The sequence below is a fragment of the Notothenia rossii genome (genome assembly GCF_949606895.1).
Source record: "Notothenia rossii genome assembly, chromosome: 7".
Lineage (NCBI taxonomy): Eukaryota > Metazoa > Chordata > Actinopteri > Perciformes > Nototheniidae > Notothenia > Notothenia rossii.
In genome coordinates, this window is record NC_136905.1 from 67,353,048 (window position 1) to 67,378,091 (window position 25,044).

A 25,044-nucleotide genomic window follows, 5' to 3' on the forward strand; every position below is an offset into this window, starting at 1 on the left:
GTTCTTCAAATAAAAGGTTGCAAGTGCTTCTTAAAATATAGTGTGCTCATCCAATAGGATAGCAGGGTTTGTGTTCCCCTGAATATGGCTCAGTCTGAGAGGAAGTCATCCCTCAGCTGAGTCCTTGAAGTGTGCTGCCACCTGCTGATGCATCCAAACACATGAAGGCAGGCGGCTAACCTTAAAGCTAATTGGCTGATTTTTGCTCAGACATCAATTTTTGATGCCTGCATTATTCAACAATTACCTTACAGTGCCCTTTTTAAAATGTATCAAAATACATAATGTGACTGAATTAATGATGCGCCGAACTGTATAGAAACTGTATAGAAAATAGTTTCAAGTTTATTTCGGTTACTTTTGGAATACAATACATATATACAAGTAAAGATTTGGATCACAAATAAAAATCACAGGTTTAAAATGCAGTCTTAGTAATATCATGAGGCAACTTGATATGTTCAAGAAAAAAACTCCCGACCCCTCGTCCATTACGTCGAGCAACTGCAGCAAAGTACTTCATCGTATTGCCCGCTGTAACTGTGGAACAAAAAGAAAATAATTAGAATTATTGCGCAAAAATGCATCAAAAACACATTGTCCATTAAAGGTGACCTATCATGCAAAATACACTTTTGTACATCTTTTATTCATGAATATGTGTCCCCGGTGTTCCAGGGAACTTACCAAGTGTCAGAAAACACAACCCTCTCTATTTTCCTCCATACCCAAATCTCTTAAAAAGGGACTGCAACGGATCTGATACAGACTGATCCAGATTTGAACACTTCTATGACGTCACAGAAGTGGCGCTACGGCTATTTGGTCAACTCCACAAATCAGGAGGAGACAGCCACGGACATTGCCGTTCGAAAGCGCTGGAGACGCTGTAGTACATATGCCAGGCCTGTAGATGGTGCTGTTCTCACAGAATCAGCCCATGCAAAGACGGTGTTAAATTGAGCAAAATGAGGAATGGCTAAAATGCATGATCTGTTTGGTATTTTGAAAAATAAAAAAGTATAAATATGCCTTATATAGGTATGGTCCTACAATATTTTATTCAAATTTAGCATGATAGGTGCACTTTAAGTCTGGTTTGAGTTTGTTTAAGGCACAAGGTGGACTTAATAAAACTCTGAATAAAAAGAGGTTTTACCAACTCAGCTATATACCCAAAATATGATGTGCATGTCAAACTATGTCTAGGAAGACAAACATGTTGAAAACTGCGTTCAATTCAATTGCGAAAAATTCTTACATGTTAACTGATAACGATGAGTTAGTCAGACACTAGTAACTGAATAGAAACTATTCTATAAAACAGACAGCTTTTTTTGCCAAGAAAGAAAAATACTAATACATTTCCTTTGGAATTCTTCAAAGCATCAAATACTCACCTCCTCTTGGATTGAATAGTGGCTCTAAAAGGGCCTAGTTTGTTTTTTTAAGATTGAAAGATGAATAAGCAGCTATTTTCCTGCTTCAGTTGCTTTTTGATGTTTTACAATCGAGCAAATTCACTTTTATAGCTCCGTTTGCAACTGTAATCAAAACTGATATTTAACCGACTGATTTTCTCATAAATCTTTTGGAACTTTATTGGTCCAGTGACATTGATGTACACAATTTACAGTCTGCAGCTTAGACAATACTCCATAGTACGAGCAGCAAACACCTCTTAGAAATGTATATTTTGCATCAAAGTCTTTTCAGAATCTTAGTGAAAAGAACATTTGTGAAGTTTGGACTTACTCTATGACGGTGCAGACGGAGCAGCAGAGGCTGGAGCAGCTGGAGCACTGTCGGGTACAGGAGGAGCAGGAGAGACGCTCACACTGGGAGCACGGGGTCCGGGACCCCTGGCTCTTCTGGCACACACAGCAGCCGGTGGGAGCCACTGGGCCGTCTAGACAAAAAGAACAGTGGATAAGAAATGAGCATTTAGTAGCTAAACAGAGAATCAAAACCTGTGACAACCCTGCCATCTGCTGGTGGAAGCTTAAACTGAACTAACCTCAGCTTTTCACCTGGAGTCAATTGATTTCTTGTACTGTGGCCCATTTTAAAAAGCGCCTCTCTTTGAAATCGATTAATGATTCTTCTTGGTTGAAGGTTAACACACAAAAAAAAAAAATTAAACATGATGTGCTTTGCTGCCCTCAAATGTTTTGTGCTTTTGATATTTATGACCCAATAAATTGCCACACATCTCGCATCAGTTGCTTGGTCTTTAAAGGAAGGACTAAAATGTGTGAACCAATCTTTAAAACAATACTACCTCACCTTTATGCCACAATGAAATATCATGGAATAGTAATCTTACCTTCTGCTCATACTTGCCGGGATGAAATCATAATCTAGTTTCTTCTCAAATCACAGCCTTTTAAGTATGTAATGCCCTTTATTTTTGCTTCCCCAGACAGTGTTTCAGCTCAGGTGAAATGATATTTGTCCTCTATCCACCTCTGGGATTTCAACTTTGCAAGCCTTTTGAGGGCAGGTACAACTACTTTACATAGTTGATCCTTTAAACAAGGGTATAACTTTATGAGGACAGCAAAAATGCAGTTTTGGACTTTGTGAGGTCTTGTTTGAAGGAAGAACAAAATCAGTGAGTGCTTCAGAGACTCCAAAGGATTCGCTTTATTTTGGCAGCATGCTTTGGAGGACCAGGCTACTTCCCTGTGTACATCAGGAGATGTCGCTGTTCTCACACATTTGGATTGGACCTACTATTTTAGTTTTAATCCCACCTTTGTTCTCCTTTTCAGTGACTACCGTCTGCCCTGTCATATGTGTTCTGGGGGTTAGAGGGGCTTTGTAAAAAACCATAACAGTCTCTTTTGCACTACCCTCATTCCCAGTATTTTTGAGATACATTAAACATTTATATTTAAAAACACGATGCTTGCAATACTTTTATGTAGGCAAATTGACAGATAGTCATCATGTTTTGTTCTTAATGCTGTTCTGGTGATAATGATAATTCATTAATGCAGTGCTGCGGAGCCTGTGTAACTCTGACTATCGTTATTTCAGGTTTGTTTCCTGTTGAACCGAAAAATGCAAAACCAATTGCCCTTCAATTACAAATGATGTTGTATACATTGTGTGTGTGTGTGTGTGTGTGTGTGTGTGTGTGTGTGTGTGTGTGTGTGTGTGTGTGTGAGATGGAGGAGGCTATAGTTACATGTCATTATAGAATCAAGTATTGAGTAAAGATAATATCAATAAAAAAAAAATAGATGTCTACATTTCTGGGCTGGCTACTGCCTGTTGACAAGGGGACACACATGACAAATGTTCTTATACACACCATCAGATCCTGTTGACAGAGAGAAGACACGTCATGTTGTCTTTCACCATTTCTTGTTCTGACAACATATTTTGCTAAAAAAGTACCTAATGTGTATCCATCCTTCTACCTGCCTGTGAGATCAGCTCACCTTGTGCAGAGTTGACTCTGGTGAGTCTCCCATCTTGTCCAATCAGAGTCTGTCCTCTCAGCAGTGTCTGGCTGCATGCATGTGTCTCAGCCTGTCCATTAGGCTGTGGGTTGGTGCTGCTCTCCTCTCCAGTCCAGATTTTGCCCATCACAGCCTTGGCACCGTTGAAGAGCAAGTTCTTTGTCTTTGCTATGAGGGAATACAGACCATTAACTCGTGCAATTACCCCAAAATAACTCCTCTGACAGCCCCAGGGCACAGGAAACTGGTGTTTATGGCACAAGTGATTCAGTCGGACAGCAATTTTATGAGTTCAGAGTCTACTAAACCATGAATATCATGTTCTAAAGTCTAAATGCGTTGTTTAATCGCTATAGTAAGTTTCACAAATGCACAAAAGGTGAATAACTTGAACTTGATTGTATCCCAACACAGCAAACTTACACAAGCCAATAAGCGCAACGAGTGAGCTAGCATTAGCTAACAACACAGGGATGTACTTACAGTAGATTTCCTGTCTGTATTTGTTGCCAAACACGCTATAATTATTCAGCTCCTGTTGTCCGATGTGTATTTTGTATTGGGATGAGAAGGTTTCCGGGAAAGGGCAGGTTCGTTTTGTCATTTTATCAGCGAAAAAGTCCCACCGTGGTACTACAGGCTGCAAAATGTTTGTTGCGGGAAAATTGCAACCGAGACGTCAACAAGCCAATCACGCCCACCCTTTGTCACGTGAAAGCTCAGAGCCAATCACGACACGGTTCTGGTGTCACGTGGTAATCCACAATGTGCTGCCTTTACGGGTGGAGGATAATGTTGGATTTTCTATACTTTCTTAACTAAACTTAGAAAATGAAGAAATGGGCATTGGTAGAACACTTGGGTTTAAAAGCACTGCCATTAACAGTGTGTCAACTGAAGACAAGATGAATAACTTTTTTTCTTTTTTTTTGTGATATTTCATTCATTTAATTATTAACCGTCTTAATCATCAACACTATCATAATACATACAACTCTTACAGTGTATGGTTTATGGACTTTTGCATTGAGTTATCATGTTTATTATATTCCAATGATTCCAAAAACATTTGTACTTATTAAATTGCCAGTACAGCAATACATTGACACATACATTATAAATAAATGCAATTGTAATATTTGAAGAAGAAACAGTTTAAACAATGTTTTTTTATTTACTACTGAGGAGAAAATCAGTTTAGTTGATGAAAATATGCCACATCTTCTTTGCTTCCATCAAGCGGGATGAAGGTTTCCACTTCAGAACATCTGGATCATGCACTCCCTGGACTTTCCAACACCAACCCACTTGACTAAAGAGAGAAAAATAAATAGAAAGAAAGAGGATAAATTATAAAAGGCAATAATATCCATGTTGGGAATGTCCAACAGTGCCACCTAACAGATATTATGTAGTTTCTGCATTAGTATTTATTTAATCTGGGGGCCTTCGGGGGTTGTGTTGCCAATACTTTTCTGCATTCTTTAATATGTATGTGTGTGCTCTGCAAAGAAAAAAAAGAAGATATGCAAGTTTGTTAATTTGTGTGAAACATACTGGGAACTCCAATGTGGTTTTCAATGAAGCGGATGTAGTTCTGTGCCTTGGCCGGGAGGTCGTTCCACTTCCTGGCTGCAGACGTGTCCGTCTTCCACCCAGGGAAAGTCTCATACTCAACCTCCACTTTTTGCAAAACGTCCATGTTCGCTATAATTAAAAGAGATCAATTACTATTAATATTTACACACATGATTCATATCATTAACAAAGCAGATTGGTGGTTCTTATTCTATAAATGGTTTATTTTGTTAATTACCTGGGAAATGCGGAATTCTTTTTCCATTGAGTTTGTAGGCGACTCCCACTTTAATTTCATCCAGCACGTCCAGAATGTCAAGTTTTGTCAAAGCAATGCTGTTGGACAGGTGACAAGCAATAGGAACATTTTTTTTAAATGTGCCGTTTATTATTACTATAATACGATGTATGCAGGAGTAATCAAAATGTGCTCATGTATGGTAAATCTGCTTCAATATTCAAACACAAAAAACTGCTGATTTGGCTCAACTTTTCTAGCCACTCACGCGCTGAAGCCATTGATCATGTGAGCGTATCTGACGATCACAAGATCCAACCAGCCGCAACGCCGCTTCCTTCCTGTGGTCACACCCACCTCGTGCCCCCTCGTCTGCAGGAGTTCTCCTTCTGCCTACAGTACGACGAACAGGAAAAATAAACATGACTTGAATAATAATGAATTGAAACCATGTCAGGCATGTAATACTTTTACAAAAACCTAAATATATGCAATCTTTACACAAGTTACAAACACAGCTAAGTACAATAAAACTTCACACAGGCTGAGGAGAGTAAATGTAATCTTCTTGACCTATGTCTGTGCGGTCAGCTCCCGTGACAAGTAATATTATCCGAGCTCAAACAGTAAATATATCTTTGGCCCTAAATTTATCCCTATGAACATTTGACCTGCATGAGAAGTAAAGAGCGTTTGAGCCCGTCTCTCACAAAATGGGACAGCTGCACTCGGTGGAGGGGCCCGCACTGCACAGTGCGGGCCCCTCCACCAGCCCTGCTATCTGTGTGTCAGCCACAAACAAACTGTAAATGTCAAGCTCAATATCAGGGAGTTACATAACATGCCATGTGTCTATTCATACAATATGAAGGCCAAGAAAGCACATACATGTGAGAACATCTAACCCAGTAGTTCTACAGACTTCCCTGTGCAACATGGAGCTCTTACGTTGAGTTGTTCGGTGGGGAATGCTCCGATTCCCACTCTAGTGGTGTAGGCCTTTGATACACCGTACACATCCCCAATATTCAGCGGAGGGATGCCAAGACCAGTGCAAGCCCCGCCCACAGTGCAGTTTGATGATGTCACAAAAGGATATGTGCCTAAGAGAAAAAAATTCTCTATTTCACTAACTCAGATCCACTGGAAAAACACATTTCAAAAAGCTACAAATAACATAAACTACAATCTATATTATATCTTCTGGCCCTACCAAAATCAATGTCGAGGAGCGCAGCGTTCGCCCCTTCAACCAAAATCTTCTTTGGGGATCCGTGAAGAGCTTCATACATGTAATAGACCCCGTCTCTCACCATCGGTCGCAATCTCTCACCGTATTCCTACAGTAAAGAAGGAAACATAAACGTTTTCGTTAATGGAAGGAATGACGATGACTTATCTCTTTTGCAGTATTTAGCTTCAATGTCTACCTTGAGTTTTTTCAGTTGGTCCTCAACGTCAACTTTCAAGGATGGATACATGGATTGATGCTGGTGGACGAGGTTCTTAAATCTGAAAGGAAACAAAATCGTCAAACATCTCACAATTACAGTATTGGTCTTGGTGTTTTTGGAAGTTTCCCTTGTAACATACCTCATGGAGAAGTCCTTAAAGTCTCCCAGGAGGTCACATACGCGCAGGCCGGTGCGAGATGCTTTGCTGGAGTATGCAGGTCCAATGCCCTTCTTGGTTGTTCCAATGCTGTTATTATGGAACAGGAAGTTGTGTAAAAATGAATGGAATTAATATTGCTTATTCTGATTGTGGTGTACTATGGCAGATTATCTTTGGCCAAAATGTTGGCAGTTCTCCCAAATCCTTACTTCTTTCCTTCTGTTGCTTGTCTTTCAGTTTCCTGTATGCCATCAACAACCTGGTGGAAATCAAACACTGGGGAGGGACAGCAGACAAGTCATTAAAAAGTCCCAATGAAATATGATTCATGCTTATTTGAATAATGTAAACCTCCATGACATACTGAACCTACCAATGTGAGCTCTGTCTGAGACAATAAGTCTCTTCTCCCAGCCTTTCAGACCTGGTAAGGGAATAGAAGTGACGTTTATGTGAGTATACACTAGTCTGAATTTACACTAGTGCATTATGTGCGAATTGCATTTCCTTTTAAAATACCTTTCTTGTCATTTTTATCGCCTTCCTCAAACAGGCCGGGTAGATGAATGACCACTCCATTGCCTAAAAGAAGAGGACAGGAATATGAAGACAATAATATTTTTAACAATGCTGTCTCAAAAGAGCTGAATATATAAAGCCATTACCGATGAGTGATATGCTTTTGGTGTTGATAATTCCACTGGGGAGAAGGTGGAAGTCATACTCCTTGCCGTCCACCACCACCGTGTGTCCTGCATTGTTGCCACCCTATAAATAAATGCAGGGTACACACTGTATCATGGTGTGATACTGAATACTGTCAATGTTAAGGAGAGGATCTAATCAAATACAGTGTGGCGTTAACACCCAGGACCCCCACAGAAAATCCAGCCACATACATACGTCTCGTCTTATTTTCTTGAGACGGTGATAAGCCACCCTCTTGCCAGTTCTCTTTCCCAGCACCTATTTTAACAGACTTGGCTGTTGTTGGTGGATCCAACTGCTCTAATTTCCCCCTGGCTAAATCCTGGCCTTCTCACATATCAAGCCACCCTGAGAATGTGACCTCTCTCTCGCCCATTGGGTGGGGCTATCAAGCCTCCAGAACACAGGGTGCTGTTCCTATCAGTGGAGAAAGTACAACACAGCAACTGTTTTGCAGATTTCCCCTTGTTTTACAATGCATGAGTGACCTTTGATTTCTGTTTACGGGGTTATGATTACTATGTGAAAGAAACTGACCTGGTGAAGTTGTTTTTATTAGGACATGATGGCATCTCAAATTCAATCTCTTTGTGATCAAGTGAATGAGACAGTCAGAGCAACTGTACACAAGGTGGAGTGAATTCAACTTGATAGATATTTACATGTGCTAAAAATGATAAATAACTGAGTTTACAAATGCCAAAACTAATTTGGCATTTGTAAAATACTTTGAAATACGTATATGGCCACAGACAGTTCCCTAGTTCTTACGTCACTGAGTGCAATTATGAAACCACAGCACAGTCTCAATATGGTTTATTGTAATAGTCAATAAGGCTACCTGCTATGGCTTCAATTATTTTCTAAAACATTTCCCATATCACAGAGGAACAAGTGTTTCTGCACCTGTTGCGCTTTAACAGGTTGCAAGTTAGTGATAGCATGTCATTTTAAATGAAAAATGAAAACAGTGATAATACATTGACACGCCCCTGCTAAGGCTTATCACGAAATCACGAATCAAAGAGGCATTTACCTGACATCTGCAGACGAGGTCAGCTTCAGTCGCCAGCAAATCCACCACCTTCCCTTTGCCCTCGTCTCCCCACTGCGCACCGAGCACCACAGTCGCTTTGTTCCCCGTGTCGTTGCGCGAACGCTTGTGTCCGGTCGCTGCGGCTTGACTCATGTTTTTGTGGTCTTTCGCCGACCAGGTTAGCGACATGACGGCGGTAGCGAGGGCCAGCCGTTCTCAAGAAGACTAAGCTGGCTCCAAGAGTGGCATTCCCATATGTGTAACTTCATAGTCGGTGATGTCAGAGGCAGACGCAGTGCGTGGCAGCGCGCGACCGACTTGTCTCCAGGACTGCAACGACAAAATAGCCTCAATACAGCACAGGGGATGAATGGAAGTGGATTCACCTATTAAAAAACATTTATAACATTTTTTTATGCAGCCTGCACATGAGGGCTTTCTTATTGATTATATTTGGGTCAACTTTGAGGATGGGTTTGAAGAAATGAGTTTGTTCTGTTTGATACTTTAATGGATATTCACTACATAGCTTCAGTTCAGCCTACTGTATGCAGTCAGTGAATGGTTAGCTCTCCATGGACCAGCAATTAGAGCTAACCACAACAGGTTTTTTCTTAGAGAACATTAATTAATTATTATATATTATATATATATATATATATATATATATATATATTATATATATATATATATATATATATTATATATATATATATAATATATATATACAATGCAAATAGGACCCACCTCTTTATTGTATTGTAGGGCTTCTGCTATAGCATCTGTATAGAAATGAGCAATTTAGTCAAATACAATTGAAAGAAAACTATAACTCTGTAAAGAGTTGTGATCTTGTCATGTGTAGAACAACCATTTTGCATGTATTTGTAGTCATAATTTGACAGGAAATGGAAGCAATTGAAATTAAGCTTTTCAATTGGAAACCGCTGAGTTTCATAAAGTTCATATAAAACAGAAAAAGCATCCAAATACTATAGGATGTGTCCTACTTGTCAAGTGCAGTCAAACAGTACAGTTCTGCATTGATTTTGAGTTATAAGGTACTATGATATGCAAAATATTGAAAGGAAATGACACTGCTAAATTTTCATAAAGATATCAAGCACTAAAATCCCCCCAACAAGAGTGTCCTATATTTCCAGAGTACTAATAGAACAAGAAGTAACTGCTGAATCATTAAAAAAAATACTATAAAATAAAAACTGATAAATAAAAAAGAGGTGTGTCTTGTCCAGTGTATTCTTATAAGACTATATTCAACACAAACAGATGAACAGTAAATTCACTTTTATTAAAATATATTTAACAACACAATTCACAATCCATTAAATATCCTTATATTTTCCTGTTAGAGATCATCTGGATAATATACATAGAAATTAAGACATTCAAGAAGTTTTGTTTTGATTAGTTAAATTAAATATCTTGCACCAACAACACTGCATCTTTCTTTATAAGGTGCTGAAAAGGTAATAGAGCGTAATGCAAAAACACATTCACTTCATATTACAACAATTGTACAAAACATATAAAGCCACTTTTTTTCAATAGATCAGACACACAAATTCCACAACTAATTTACATAAAGAGACATTTGGAGATCCATGTTCGGAAATCCCAGCCTTAAGATGCGTTTACTCTTCTTGGTCATGTAAAACAAATCATTGCAAAAGGAAGACTTCTGCATCCTCTTCAAGGAGTCAATGCTCATGTGGTTTCACAAACTAATAGTATTGTAGTCCTTCCAGTTCACAACTCCTGTGCGATATTAACATTTTCTCTTTCCTCTCGATTTTCTTTTTCTGGAGTAACCTATGGAAACAAAGACTAAAGTGAATAAATGGCATCAAAATATATCCAATTAAAAAGCTTTAATAAAATGTTTATATGTACAAAAGGGGGATACAAATATTGCTTTAAAATACACCTGGCAAAAAACAAGCCTATTGCTTTAAAAATGTTAAATATTTCATTTATTTTTTAGAGTGGCAAAAACTTTTTTTATGCATTTACATACAGCAACCATCATAAAAAGCCAATTCACAAAGCACACGTTACAGGAAGCACACCAGAACACGTTAGTACGATGAACAATCCCAGTTGCAGATTTGAGGAATGGACAAGAAAATATGGAAGGATAGACACAAAAGTGGCAACTTTCATGAAGGAACTCGGTCCACTATGACTTCACAATGACGTCACACACACTGCAAGGCGGTTTGAAATCAGAAAACTGATGCTAAAATTCAATAATAAAGAGGATTACTTTCTGTACAAAATTAAACTTTTTGGTTTAGTTTGTTGTTTGTGAGTTATGATTGTTAAAATTACCCACATTATTCTTGCTTGAAAACTGAATTGTAAAAAAGTGTTAAAGAGAGAGCCGGTGTTAAAAGCTGAACAACAGAGAAAAATGAAATCCAGATTCCAGTTAGACCAACAAATGACGTGTTAATTGGGACAACGTTTCGACGGCGAGTGTTTTCATTAGGATGATGTTTCTGCTTACAGTTTGCCATCCCATCGATTTGACCTACCTCACTGCAACACACAGTCTTTTTTATGTTTAGTGTGTCCTTTCTCCCTGTTACCTTAAGATAAGATAAGATGGTACTTTATTGATCCCAATTTGGGAAATGTTTTTGTTAATACAAATACAAAGACTAAAAAAGAAATACATTTGTGTTTCAGAATGGAAAACAGAGCATTAAAGAACATTTTCTGCACACTGCATAGTCTTTAATGAAATGCTTAGGAATACACAGTAACATAGCCCATACATAAAATATAAAATGTTAAATGCAATAAAAACACAACAAATATGAATTTCCCTTTAATAGGCATCAAGAGACTAGCGTTCCCAACATGCGCTTTATTAAATGTAATGGAGAGGTTACCTGGATTCTTTTTGTTTGGTTTAAAGAAGCTCCTCTTTCTCTTTGGTTCGGGCTTAGGGGATGGAGGCAGTGCTTCAGACACTGATGGCAGATCTGGTGACACCAGTCCATCGGGAACATCAAAGTCCTCGATGCCCTCACCGAGTGTAGTCACGGACGTTTTCACAATAATGTACTTCCTCTCTTCTCGCCCCTTCTCTTGTCCTACAGTCTCTGCTAAATGGCTTATTTTATTATTAATTTCTCCTTCTTCATCTCCCGTTGTGTTTCTCTCATTGTTAGCATTCGGTAAAGGAACTTCCTTCATATGAATATCTACTTTAACATCCACTGGCTCTTCGGGAATCATCTTCTCAGACGCCAGGCTGGGCGTGCCATCCAACACAGCTTCTAGCAGGTCAGAATCGGAGAGGGAAGTCGGGCTGAGGACGCTAGCCTCGGAGGAATCCGGTGAGAAGCCATTTGTGGGGAAACATGGTTGATGTTCCGCTTCAACCTGAGGCTGAGGTTGCATCGTATCTCGTGAAGACAGTGCGGGTCCCTGTGGGTGTAGCCCACCCTGCAGCGACGCAGGTCTTACCGGGGGTGCCTGCTTCATCATGGCCGGTTCTCCTGGGGGTGCCTTGGGAGGTGCAGCTGGTCCGTCTTGAACTGCACCCTGAGGTGCTGGAGGAGTCTCTTCTGACGGGCTGAGGAAGCCGTTCACTCCGCTTGTCTCGGGCCGTGGACCCTCTGGCGGAGGTTTGGAGGGAGCGAAGGTGACGGCTAGTTCTGCGGCTTTTTTTTCGACAGGCTTCACACTTGACCCTGAGAGGGAGAAGTAAGCAGTATTTGATGGTGAAGCTTAAAACCAATATTATCTTATAAGTGTGGTGATGTCTTAATATGTGCAAACGCTGCATGAAAATAAAATGCTCTCCATGCAAACAACCGCTAATATAGATCGACAAAGCAACTAATCGAAGGAGCTATAGCTTATCAAGGTGGCAGAAAGCGCAAATAAAAAAGCAAAGGGAAAGCGGCAAGGCTGTGTTGTGGCTCGCAGTAAAGTGGCTCGGGAGCGGAGCTAGGAACTGCGGATGGAGGCCACAGTCTCTTGTCCTTACCAGATGGGAAGGTATCCCTACGAATTTCACTAGAAGGGAGGCTTTCCGTATCGCACCTTGGCCTGGTCTTTCTGAGGCTGAAACCTTTTCTGATATCCGCCAGGAGGTGATCGATGATGCAGTCGTCGTCCTGCGGCACAAAGCCTTTCTTGACTGGTAACCGAGAGGTAAAAAGAGGGCTTTACTTAAGGTATTTTGTAGTACACAGTGAAAGAAAGCAGGCCTCTTCACAACTTACTGATTTTTCCATTCTCTCCCTTCTGTCTCTTGGACTCTTCATCTGCCAGCTGCTTCTTCCTCTTCTCCGCCTTGGCTGCCAGCTCTCGTCTGGATTTGTTTTCCTGTTATCATGAAAGTGAGGATTTGTCACTTAGCGATTTGTCTTCGTATAATTTGGACAGAGTAATATATGAACATTTTCTATTTATTCATCCCAAAGAAAACACTCCCCACTTATCCAATAGGAAGGCTTGACTGGGACCTGGTTTTAAAACTACACAACGAAAACATTCACTGTTTAAACGACTATAAGGGTTTAATCACAGAGAGTCATATCATGAACAACATCAACAAAGTATCTTCACTGACCTTTAGTGCCTTGAGGAAAAGTCCTCGGAAAGTTTTGATGGTTCCGAAGAGTTCCTCAAGCGACAGCTGGTTGACATCTTCACATAAGTAGAGAGCCAGCTCACTCTTTGTCTTCTCAGTCTCCGTTAATGTTTCGGTCAAGTCCTGACATGCCTTCAGACTTTCCTGCAGCAGAGGGAATGGATAGAGTTATATGAACAGCTCCCACAAGTTATCACATTTGGCTCCATTTGTAGCCAAAGAAAAAATAATGATCATACCTGAAGAATGTTTCCGTACTGCTCCTTCACCTCTTCGTCAGAGTTGGAGACCTTCTTAGCCGTCTCATTCAGACGTTTTAGTAAGGCACTGGCTTCTGACTGAACAGATTCCAGACTAATTCTGTGGATAAAGTATCACATCCACTTAGGAGCAATTTAAAAAGGAAAAAAAGGAAAAACCTCAGCGAAAGTATGTGTGAAAAGTTTACACACCCTGCTGCTTTTTCACAGATCTCTATATCATCTGGCAGCGCCAACAGCTCTGGGTGGTTCACCTCTGCTTCCTTCCAAAAAAAACAAACATGAAGTAAGCAATCAAACAAGATCCCAACTGAGATAAAGAAATGTTAGCTGTGAGCTACTTTGTGTACCTCCAGGATGTGATGAAGCAGCGTAATGCGGCTCTTGTTGGCCTTGGTCTCTGTGAGTTTGAGCAGAGAGCTGATCTTGAACCCTGCAGCGTTCCCTGTGTGACTTCCCTGAAAGTAGATGGATGAATGAAAAAATGAAAGCTCTGTCTAAATATAAGCTTAAATAAAATGTATTCAAAAAAGAGCTTCTTACATAATTGAGAAAATTCCCAACGTCCAGGATGAGCTTGCAGAAACTGGGCATGAGCGTGCTAGTTCTCAGGGCTAAGATATTGTTTACATTGCGTTAATTTGAAAATAGGGAAATTACATCTTGAAATAGAATGAAAACTACATTCATGTTACAAGCTGTGAAGGGCCTTGGGTTTACTTACACTGGCAGGCCTCCGCCACCAGCTTGGCTCTAGGTTTGAGCATATCCAACACTGATGAAATCTCCTCACATAACAACATGCACTCAATCCTCAACTGATAACTGGGGAAGAGAGCCAGAAAGCAAAGCAAACAAGGAGCCAAGTTATGAAATATCAAGCATGCACTTTATCAACAGTGAAATTAGAACCGGCGTGAAAAATAATTACCAGTTAACAGTGAGAAGGGAGGTGTAGAATCGGTCAACATTTGCCAACTTTTCTTTGTCGCCTTGAAAGGACTTCAAATTTTCAATCTGCGTTAAAGATCAAGACAGTGATTCAGACAGGTTTGCAAAAACAAATCTCTAGGTAATGATGAAGAATAGATAAAGAGTACAAACCTCATGGCTCTCTGGTAGGAGCTTCACAAGCTGTTTCAGCACCTCTACGTCAAACTTAGTACGGTCCCCATTCTGAATCATGGCTACAAAGTCCTCATTTTTGCTGGACAAAGAAGATTACAAATATTGTATTTTATATGAAATATTATGCATTTAAAAAAAACTGCAAAACATGTCAAATCTTACCATTTGAACTGCTTTAGGAATATGTTCAAATTCAAGTTTTTCTTTGGATCAATGAATGTTATCTGATGGGAAAGAAAAGACAAGTTAAAAAGGAATATTGATTATTCAGCTTTGATAATCTGGCGTTTGTTGTTTCGAGCCGTGTCGAGTGTTGACCAAGCACACCTCTTTAGGCTCCTTCTTGACAGGAGCAGCTGCCCCCTTGTCTTTGTTCTCGGTCACCGGGAAACTGAACAGCTGCTCGATACTGCTGTAGTTCGGCTCCCTAGAAGAAGGCTCACCCTGAACCGTGGCCCACATGGAGTGACCATCTGTGTGTGTGTGTGTGTGTGCAGGAAGAGAGGAAGCTGTAATGAGCTCATGTGGTTCCATTTTGTATAAACATCCTACCATGGCTGATCTAAAAGTGGGCCATCTCTCAAAAACACCCACATTTTTGTTCATCCAACATTTTCAATCAGTAGTGATGTCTTTATATGTCAGCTCTAAAACTTAAAATATTAGTAATTGTTCTGTCATTTTGCAACGAAAATTACTTAAAAATTAAATCAGTAATCCCAATAGATAACCATTATTTTCGTTCAATCGACTAATCATAGCAGCTATATTATTTTAAAATCAATGCTTCATCCCCATCAACTAATCTGGAGTCATATGCGTTCTATCAAAAGCTTCACACACATTTCCCATAATGCTGTTCTGTTTAAAACAAAACAAAAATGTTCTAAAAGTTGTGATAATATATCGGATCTTGACATATTGAGGAAAACATTTAAGATAAGAGATTTAGGATATGTAAGTGGCACCACATTCTTTAAATCAGATTGAGCGAGGGCCTGCTGCCCTTATGACCTCAAAAGACTAATTACAGAAGCATCTGAAAGTTTGATCCACTCACCCGTAACCGCACGCAGTTTCTGCCAGTTGAGCTTTTTCATCCTCAGGGTGGGGCATCGGTGTGCCTTGGTGGGGGCAGCGGACCCCAGGGACTGACTACCCTGAGCTACTATCATGCCGGGGGGAGGCGGAGGAGCTGGCATGCCAGGTAATGGAGGTGGTGGTGGTGGGCCGCAACCCATACCAGGTAATGGAGGTGGTGGTGGTGGGCCGCAACCCATACCAGGTAATGGAGGTGGTGGTGGTGGGCCACCACCCATGCCAGGTAAAGGAGGTGGCGGAGGAGGCATACCGAGACCACCAGGCAGTGGCGGTGGTGGTGGAATTCCAGGCAAAGGCGGCGGTGGTGGGGGTCCACCAAACCCCCCAGGTAGTGGTGGAGGAGGAGGTGGGCACTGGTTAGAAGGTTGGAGCATACTTGGGGTTAGAGGAGGAGGTGGAGCAGAGGCACACAGTGGTTTCTGAGAGGATGTTAAGCTTTTCTCTGACTTCTCTTCATCCCCACTATCTGCGTCAGTCTGGACCCCCTTATCCGCCCTCCCGAGCTGCCCGTCCAGCTCGTGCTGACCCCTGCAGCTCTTGCCCTTGGAGAACAGCAGCCGCTGCATGATCTTCTCAGAGGACTCCATATGAGCTGCGGCACAAATCCAAACACACAGAGGAACCCAATTTCAGTACTTCGCTATAAAACAAAACGCTTTTAGTCATCCAGTCAACATCTGCATGTATTTCATTGCTATGATCCATATCATGGGTAATCACTCCCCTTCACACATGGATAGCTGAGGAGGCCATTAGCTATAGCCATTAGCCTCTCCAGAGATCTGACCTGAAAGTGAATGTATTGCTGCTTTAGTGCTGACTCACAGTCCTGGGCCAGCAGTATGGCTCTGTTAGTGATGGACTCCAGAGCCTGCCAGATGTCAGAGTGGTCCGTCCCGAGCAACAGCAGCGTCTGCAGGATGGACAGCAGCTGCATGGAGGCTGGGGTGCTGCTAACCTGCACACATCAGCACATGCATACAAACAAATTAAGACAGCATGTCCTGTTTACACATTTAAGTCTAACAATGTGTGCCAGCGCCACAAAGACCTGATGAAACAGTTTAATCAGACATTAGATCCTTTTTGCAACAACTATAACAAGTAGCAGAGAGACAGTCTGCTCTTACCTTGTTAAAGAGAGTAGTGAACACCTCCAGGTGATCACTCATGTCGATACCCCCATAGACCCTCAGCAGCTCCTCCTCATCTTCAGACATTGCCTCTTCAAAAGCTTCCCATTGAATAATTAAGTCTTCATCCTCCTCCTCCCTGCACACAACACACATACACAGACATCACTGCAGGAGAACACTTCAGCACAAGGGCCGCAAATGACTGTCACTAATCGACACAAATGGCAACATCAGTTAAAAAAGCACCATTTAACACTCAATGGTAATGGGCTTTTAAAAAAGACCTTTAAAGCTCAGAATTCATTTGTTGCATAAATCAGCAGTAAAGTCTAAACATGAAAAAAACTAATGGGAACAAAAAGATGGAAGACTCACCTTAACTTTGGCAGAACATCAAGTAACTGAAGACCTGCAACACAACATGAAACACAGTTCTGAGTACCACAACACTCAATCATCATGTTTTTTTAAGGAAGCTTATCTCCACAGTGTCTCACACAGCAATCCACATATGCTGGTTTTTGGGGCAATTGGTAGGAAGTCACAGGTGAGCAATCACAAAAGAGGAGTGGCCCAACAAAGTGCTGATTGGTCAAAGGTGCTAGGTTGCATTGTATTGCATTTAGGAGGGTTTATATAACTGAAAGTAAGAAATATTGGTCAAGCTATCTTCACTCAGTTGATTTTTGGCAGTTAAGTACCTTATTGTATTGATAGAAAAAAAGTTTGTGACCAGTACATGCTTGGAATAGACTCAAAAGGCAATAAGAAAGAATAATCCCCAATTAAAAATGCATAGACTGGTAGGGAGTTTCATTCAAAAGTTATCATCAAATATCACATTATCTCTGTATGATTTGATCAATGTAATAGTTGTACAATTTTCTTGAAATATAACTTTTGATAGCTACTATTATTGGTGTTAAATGCATGAATGCACAATGATTTTTGACACTTTTTTTTCTTCCAAATGAGAATGAGGCCATTTGGCCTATTCTTAGGCCGTCCCAGTGACAGAGATATTTGTAATAGAGATCCTGCTGATGGCCCGCTTTCCCATCTGCATTCACTCTCTGCACCGAGGGGAGACACTGTTGCAGTTCACCACAGTGAGAATTACTCATGGTGGGACCTCAAGGTAATGTTAGGGAGACAGGTGAATAGGGTGATATTTTAAACATCAGGTTCACCATGGAACTTCCAAACATGATTTCATTCACTATGAATGTTCTTTTTATATTACAAGTTTTCTAAAACGTTATGTATAAATATGCAAATGAGGCATTTTCCTATTAAATATGTGCTTGTTTGCATACACTATCAGAAAAGTAAACATTGGATAAAGTCACTTTCAGGATTCTTGTTTTATTTGTTGCGATTAGTTTAATCTCACTGGCCCAGTAAGAATTATCAGGCCCGGAAAGACATATGAACCAATCCCTCCATAGAGAAAACATCAAAATAAACTAGTCTGGTATATGTTAGTGTTAATGAAGTGGAGATGTATGGCTCAGAGTCTAAAAACATTTTTTAAATAGAGATAAAAGCCGGACATTATAAAATTAGAAGGATTATAAAATCCCATGCATTTTCCAAGACACTACAGGTCAAAAGGGTAAACAATGTAGATATCACAATGAAACTTCCCCATTCGATTACTTATGGGGAAAACATATTTTGTATTACAAGTCTTCTGAAATGTTATGTTTGTTTATGCAAACTAGGCATTATCTGCTATATTTTGGTGAATTGGATAAATCTACGGACGTAAATAAAGTGTACTAACCTCAACATCATAATGTGTATTTTGGGGGGCTTTCACTGGTCTGCATAAAACATGTTATGGAAGCAAAATAGCCCCAAAAAATGTATCTGGCCTGATTGTCTGTCTAGAGGTATATCGGCTTAAACAGCAGCTGAATTGAGAACCTACCAATGAACTGCTTTCTCATCTTATCCCTCTGCCTGAGGTCATCTGTGCCGAAGATGAGGGCGTTGATGACACTGAGGAGCGTTACCATGTAAGGTACGTTATCTGTGGCCTGCAGCTCGTTCATGATCACACTGAAGCGATACTGCTGCGTCTTCACGCCCTGAAGGGAGAAATCAATCATCCACTTCACTGAGGAACAATGTGATTCCACAGGATTATAATGCCTGTGCATCCAACCCACCACTAGAGGGCACTGTTTAGGTATTTATCATTCAGAGTGGTGATGTGGTATCATGTGAGGTAAATACAAATAATTTAAGAAAGTTGGTAGTAGGACTTTTTCATGTTCATTTACTTACCTTGTAGTGATCCAGGGCATCCAGAGCCAGGCGATGACCGTCTGCAGAGAACACGCTCAGGGCAGCAAGAAGATCAAACACCTGCTTCTTCACCATGGTGTTGGAAGTGTCCAAAGCTGTGGAGCAGCATGATCACACACATCAATACAGTTCAAGCTCTTGTATTTTTCATCAGTTTGTCTTTGAAAAGCCCTATCTCCCCTCTTGTAGTGTAGTCCCGAGCAGGATGCTTTGTTTCCCAGATCTTTAGGCAACTATAGTTGAACTTTGCCCCCTGGGGATGTTGCGTTGTATAGTAGATAATAATAATAATAATAATAATAATAGATTTAATTTGTTAGCGCTTTTACAGGTGCTCAAAGACGCTTTACAGATAATAGTGAAGAAAAAAGAAAAGAGAAGATACACATGTGTTTTTCCATGTAAGTGTCTGAGGGGGGGGGGGAATCCAATATTCATGACTCACTTTGATATTACATTTTTAGGGATTTTTTAAGCAACACTTGATGATTCATCTCTGTGCATAAAGAGGAATTGACTGGAAAATTGGAAAAAGCTCAGCACAGTGAGTTATGACCCATTACATAATATTTCAAATCAAATGCAGCATCCCAAAAATGAATATCTTTTGAAAATATTTTTGACTAAATTGTAAGTATACTTTAAAATTATTTTGGGCCACTCTTGGAGTACCGTAGATGATAATTTTTTTAACAAAATGAGGTGTATGGTCAACCTTGGGAGAGCTTCCGGATGTATCCCTCGTTGTCTATGATGAAGTGGATCCCTGCAGAGGAGTTCATGACAGCCCGGACGCAGTTGACACAGGTGAGCTGCAGAAGGGCATCTGCAATGCGAGAACACCCCCGCCCCGAGAGCCGATCCAGGGCCTCCAGGAGGAGATCCAGCCCGCTGAGCTCCAGGAACTGGATCATCCATGTTTGGTCGCTGCCCTCCAGGCGCCTCCTCAGCCCTGAGTAGTTGACCACGGTGGGGACTTGTAGCAAGCGGATGCACAGTTCTGGGTCAGCGCTCTCCAGGTTGGCCTCCTGCTGGGTATCTGAGTCCTGCGAGGAGCCCAGGCGACCCCTGACAGCCGCCCACTTCATCTTCCCATCTGACTTCCCCGACATGATGGCTGTGGAGGACAGAAGGGAATGTTCACCGTTTTTTTCAATGTGTGCAGATGACAAGAGACCATTTTTTATTATTTCTTAAAAGGTTTTGGAATGCAGATTGCATGTATTTGCAACCCATATCCAAGGAATTTTGTCCAGTTTTACAGTGTCATCGTTGTTATCCAAACTAGAGGAAGCAGGCCAATACAGGGCATTATCAAAAGGGAAGCAGAATAGGAAATGATAGCTCTGCATTTTTGTAGATGAGTAAAAGATATGTCAGCAGTCCAGTCACCACAGCTCTGCCAAACATTCCTATTTAATCCTGTTAGAAAGAGCCTGGCTCATCATTGTCTGGTCAGTGCCTATTGCAATTTACTGTAAAAATAAATGTATTTTCAAGCTCCCTGCTGGAGTATAAACATTGGAAAATATGCACAAGGCAAAGAACTGTGCAGGAGAAACCTTTCACAACATCACATCAACATGAATGACATTGACATGAATGCCCACATTGATCAGACATCAGACAAGGGCCCTTTAGTGGCATAACCTCAGAGCACAGCCTCCTCCTTTACCAAGCGTCTAAATAGTTTCTACACCAAAAGCATTGTACTCGTATAAACATGTTCCCACACGCTTATGAAATCAACAGCCTGAAGGTTCCGGCAAAAATAATCGGGAAAACTTTCTCCAAAAGTCTAAAAAGACTTTCTCTCTGTGCTGGAGTTGTGATATTAGGTGGTCAAGAATAAAAGAACAAACAGGAGTGTTTCTTCTGTCCCCTGTTGTTGATTTCACACTTGGCAAACATAAGATATACAGAGGAGGCATTGAGTGAGGAGTGTTAACAAACACATTGCTCTGTTCACTGAGCGAGTCTGGAAGGAATTATTAGTCATCCTCTATTTTATCATCTAGAGACAATGTAAGGCCCTACTCGGGAAGCTTTTTTGCACAGTAAACTAAACACAGTAGAAATCCGATTGGCATTTCTCTCTAGAGGTAATTTCATTTAATTTCTAACCTTTATTTAACCAGTTTGGTCCCATTGAGATCATAGATCTCTTTTTCAAGGGAGACCTGCAGCAAATAGGTTCCACATGAAACATAAAACAATAAAGGACATCATACATTATATTTACAGGCTACATTTACATAGTTATCGACATGTACAAGTACCCATAGTATCAAAGAGCATTTCATTTAGCCTAGCTTTAAAAATATGCAGAGGAATGAGATTGCTCAGTTTCAATTCTAGCTGAAGATTGTTCCAAGCAAGTGGAGCTGCGCACATAAAAGCTGTCTTACCTAAGACAGTCCTTGCTCTTGGCACATCTAACAATACTACATCATGCGATCTCAGACAATAGCTGCTTGCAACTCTCTGTGTTATCAGAGAGCAGATATAATACGGGAGTTTACCCAACAAAGCTTTATAAATAAACATGTACCAATGACTGAGCCGCCGTACAGTAAGTGATGGCAAACCTGCCTTGGCATACAGGGTACAGTGATGTTTAAGTGCTTTACAATTTGTGACAAATCTCAGTGCGCTGTGATAGGCGGCATCTAACTTGTTCAGGCAATAGGCAGGTGCATTCATATAGATCAAATCACCATAGTCCAGCACAGGTAAAAAGGTCACAGTGACTAGCATTTCCTGGCTTCAAATGAGAAACAGGACTTGTTTCTGAAAAAGAAACCTAGTCTAACCTTCAGCTTTTAAAGCAGGTTATTGGCCTGAAGTTTAAAAGTGAGACCATCATCAAGCCAGATACTAAGGTATTTGTAACAGGCAACCGCCTAAATCGCAGCCATTCTACCTCTGAGCCTGATTTCCTAGCCTTTGCCCAGGCCTTGTTTCTCTCATGTAGGAGACTAGACGTCCCTTCACTCTAAATGTACGCAGGGGTGCATGTCTATCAATAATTTCCATAAAACCAAGATAAAAATAAGAACATGCATTTTCAACATCAGCACACAGATAAATTTTACCCCAATCAAAACCAAACAGATCATGTACAAAACCCTGCTCCACAAAATGTTTTATGTCTCTCTTTATGAAAATGCGAGGTTTACCCTTTTAGACTTTTGTGTCCCTAATTGTGGCTACAACACAGTGGTCACTCAAATCATTAGCAAATACTCCCACAGATTAGTATTTATACTTGTAATTTAGCAAAGTAATGACTCGTGATAAATCCGACAAATTGGATTCACTCCACAGAGTCAAGGTACAATGAGGCTTTTTTTCATTGCACACATATTTTGGCACAGCATTTGTCAGCTCTCTGACTGCAGCATTTTCAGTCCTGCTGCCAGTGTGAGTGTTACCGTGGCAGCAAGCAGGTCGGACAATGATGTTTTACAACAGGCCTTCACAATACTCTTCAAAGAGCCAGTGTTCATTGTCCACAAAATGGATGGACGGCTCCCTGCCCCCTTTCAAGCTAATATGGGTTATGCCCAGAAAACAAGTTAAACACTTTCCAATTTGTTACATTTGGCTCTCATTCTCAGTGTGACTAGGAAGCAAAAGTTACAAGTTGATGATTGCAATCTGGAGAATTTCGTGGGAAAGTCAAGAACATTTTGAAACTACTGAGTTTTCGTGAAATCGAGTCACGGCTTGCAGATTCAGAAGTGTGAGTAAGTCACTTCCACTGAAACGGTGTGTGTATGAACTGTACTCCCCCGTATGGCACAGGGAGTTTTCCTGAGGAAGGAAAGGACATTTCTAGGACAGGAAATTTGGCTTGAGATAAACATGGGGGGTGTGACAGCTCCTGTTCCTCTTTTGAAATGTCCATTTCATTCCTAGGATGATGATTTGTTTCTAATTAGAGGGATATTTTCAGAGATCTGGGCTTCATGTCAAGCTGTGTCAAAGCTCAACTATAATGAAAAAAAAACCACATTCTTTTGAGCACTCCCAACATATCAACAACTTTCAACCGCCGACCTTGTCTGCCAGCTCTCCCACATGAAGCACTAATAGCAGGCTGATTCACCGCATCCAGGAAGAACCTACTCATCTGTCCTTCGGTTAAACCGCCCACACACAGCCCACTGCCAGTGTACAGCATCAACCTTCTGAAAAATATGTCCACTGATTTATTTCCTCAGACATATGCAACGCTTGCAGACATGGTTCATTTTTACTGCAAATGTTCTGAGCAACTCGGCAAAAATAAATGTGTGAATTTACTAATCGAGTGTGGATTACTAAAATATCATGGACCAGTTAAGAAATTACCTCATTCTGTTCCCTTCCACTAAAATACACATAGATTGGAGATAATTGATGGGTATACATATTATATAAGATGTAGACTGTACCTTTGAGCCCTGAAATAATAATGTTAGATTTCATGGAATAGTATGTGTTAATACATGTCAAATATGTGGCTTAGTATTGCACAATAGATCATTATTCCCCATTAATTCATGCCATAAAGTCTGATACTTGACAGAAAGATTATAACAACATCTGGTAGTCGTTTAACAAATATCCTGATCCTCCTCTCTTCCACTCTTTGTTATTTAAGGGAGTGACTGAAATGCCTGCAAAGTCTACAAGCACATTTTGGAGTTAAATGTATCTTTTAGTTTTAGTTTCTTTTATTCCTAACTTTCTGTAGAAACCTTAAGCAATTGTATGATTGATTTAACCAGTTCAAATGTAAAAAAAAAAAAAACGTGGACATTGACAGCTCATATGGTCCAATACACAGCTTTAAAACTGGCATTCTTAGTTCATGTGGATTTTGGCAAGACAGGTTTTTTCCTCACTACCTTCTTCCTTTTTATTCTGTCCGAGGCAAGGAGGTTCAGAGGGAACAGTCGATCACCACCTCCAGGGTGGATCGACAAGACTGACACAGACCAGAAAACAATTGCCAGTGTGTCAACCTGTATTGATCCTTTGCTTAATATGATAAACAAACGGTCCTTAAATAGCGACATTAACGGTGCAACATCATTACTTTGCGCTGCGATTTCCCCCCACATACCATGGGGTATAACGGAACCAGTCACATTACAGTGGCGAGTAAAATTCACCAGAAAAACACAATAATAGTGGTTATTACTTCAACACATGACACATCCTTATTCCTTATTGAATCGTTATAGATAACCTATGACACCTTACCTGGTTTTATTCCATAAATATGAAGACACTTGAAGAATTGCGTCCTCTGATGTGTCTCAGATGGGGAAGCGCTTTGCAGTCATCCGACAACCTGTTATTTTCTGCCAAAAAATGAAACGTGGACCCATGAAAAATGAGGCACTGTGTGGCAGATCCTACCCCGTGTTGTTTTGCAGATGGCACCGTTTTTTCAAATCCTTACAGCCCTTGCGCTTCATTCACTTGAGTGAGAGTCTGACGGTGTCACAAAAACAGCAACATTACCGAGGATGACATCCGCTCAAAACTTTCAGAATAAAAAGCCAGAGCGGCTGAAGTGGGTATTGTGAATACAAACTGTATAATAAGTGTGGTTAAAATAAAACGCCCCAAAAATATGTTAGTAATCGTTTGACAAACGTAATATATTTTCAAGAACTGGCCTAAATGTCAGTTTGTGTAGACTAGTCCTACAGATCTCAATAAAATACAAAATAAAATAAAAGTAATAACTAAGTTAAAGTGAACTCATGAACAGCTATTATTGTAGCAATAACATTGTAATCGATAAAGTAAACATAAAGTTTGAGTCGACAA

General features: G+C 40.5%; 3 protein-coding genes across 4 annotated transcripts; all 3 read right to left on the minus strand.

The window, feature by feature from the left end:
• Positions 1-327: 327 nt before the first annotated feature.
• siva1 (SIVA1, apoptosis-inducing factor) lies at positions 328-4,183 on the minus strand. Its single transcript, XM_079692240.1, has 4 exons — positions 3,954-4,183; positions 3,450-3,638; positions 1,756-1,909; positions 328-540 (listed from the first exon to the last, which is right to left on the minus strand). The coding sequence occupies exons 1-4, from the start codon at positions 4,072-4,074 to the stop codon at positions 492-494; spliced, it is 513 nt and encodes a 170-aa protein (XP_079548366.1). The 5' UTR covers positions 4,075-4,183; the 3' UTR covers positions 328-491.
• Positions 4,184-4,624: 441 nt separating this feature from the next.
• adss1 (adenylosuccinate synthase 1) lies at positions 4,625-8,890 on the minus strand. Its single transcript, XM_079692239.1, has 13 exons — positions 8,645-8,890; positions 7,566-7,668; positions 7,420-7,482; positions 7,274-7,324; positions 7,110-7,176; positions 6,880-6,987; positions 6,717-6,798; positions 6,500-6,626; positions 6,235-6,389; positions 5,555-5,679; positions 5,287-5,384; positions 5,028-5,177; positions 4,625-4,782 (listed from the first exon to the last, which is right to left on the minus strand). Exons 1-13 carry the CDS (start codon positions 8,831-8,833, stop codon positions 4,730-4,732), a joined length of 1,371 nt encoding a protein of 456 aa, XP_079548365.1. The 5' UTR covers positions 8,834-8,890; the 3' UTR covers positions 4,625-4,729.
• A 1,047-nt stretch (positions 8,891-9,937) lies between these two features.
• LOC307046712 (inverted formin-2) lies at positions 9,938-24,696 on the minus strand. Of its 2 annotated transcripts, XM_079693238.1 has the most exons (22): positions 24,469-24,694; positions 19,931-20,332; positions 19,195-19,310; positions 18,836-18,995; positions 17,278-17,311; positions 16,897-17,038; positions 16,592-16,724; positions 15,726-16,358; positions 14,993-15,138; positions 14,828-14,889; positions 14,642-14,744; positions 14,469-14,554; positions 14,262-14,362; positions 14,081-14,151; positions 13,888-13,995; positions 13,730-13,800; positions 13,517-13,637; positions 13,257-13,421; positions 12,907-13,009; positions 12,669-12,821; positions 11,203-12,369; positions 9,938-10,477 (listed from the first exon to the last, which is right to left on the minus strand). In XM_079693238.1, the coding sequence occupies exons 2-21, from the start codon at positions 20,325-20,327 to the stop codon at positions 11,417-11,419; spliced, it is 3,858 nt and encodes a 1,285-aa protein (XP_079549364.1). In that variant the 5' UTR covers positions 20,328-20,332; positions 24,469-24,694; the 3' UTR covers positions 9,938-10,477; positions 11,203-11,416. The 2 variants fall into 2 exon arrangements, with proteins under 2 accessions (XP_079549364.1, XP_079549365.1); XM_079693239.1 differs by lacking the exon at positions 9,938-10,477 and having other exon boundaries at positions 11,910-12,369; positions 12,725-12,821; positions 24,469-24,696.
• Between the last annotated feature and the right edge of the window lie 348 nt (positions 24,697-25,044).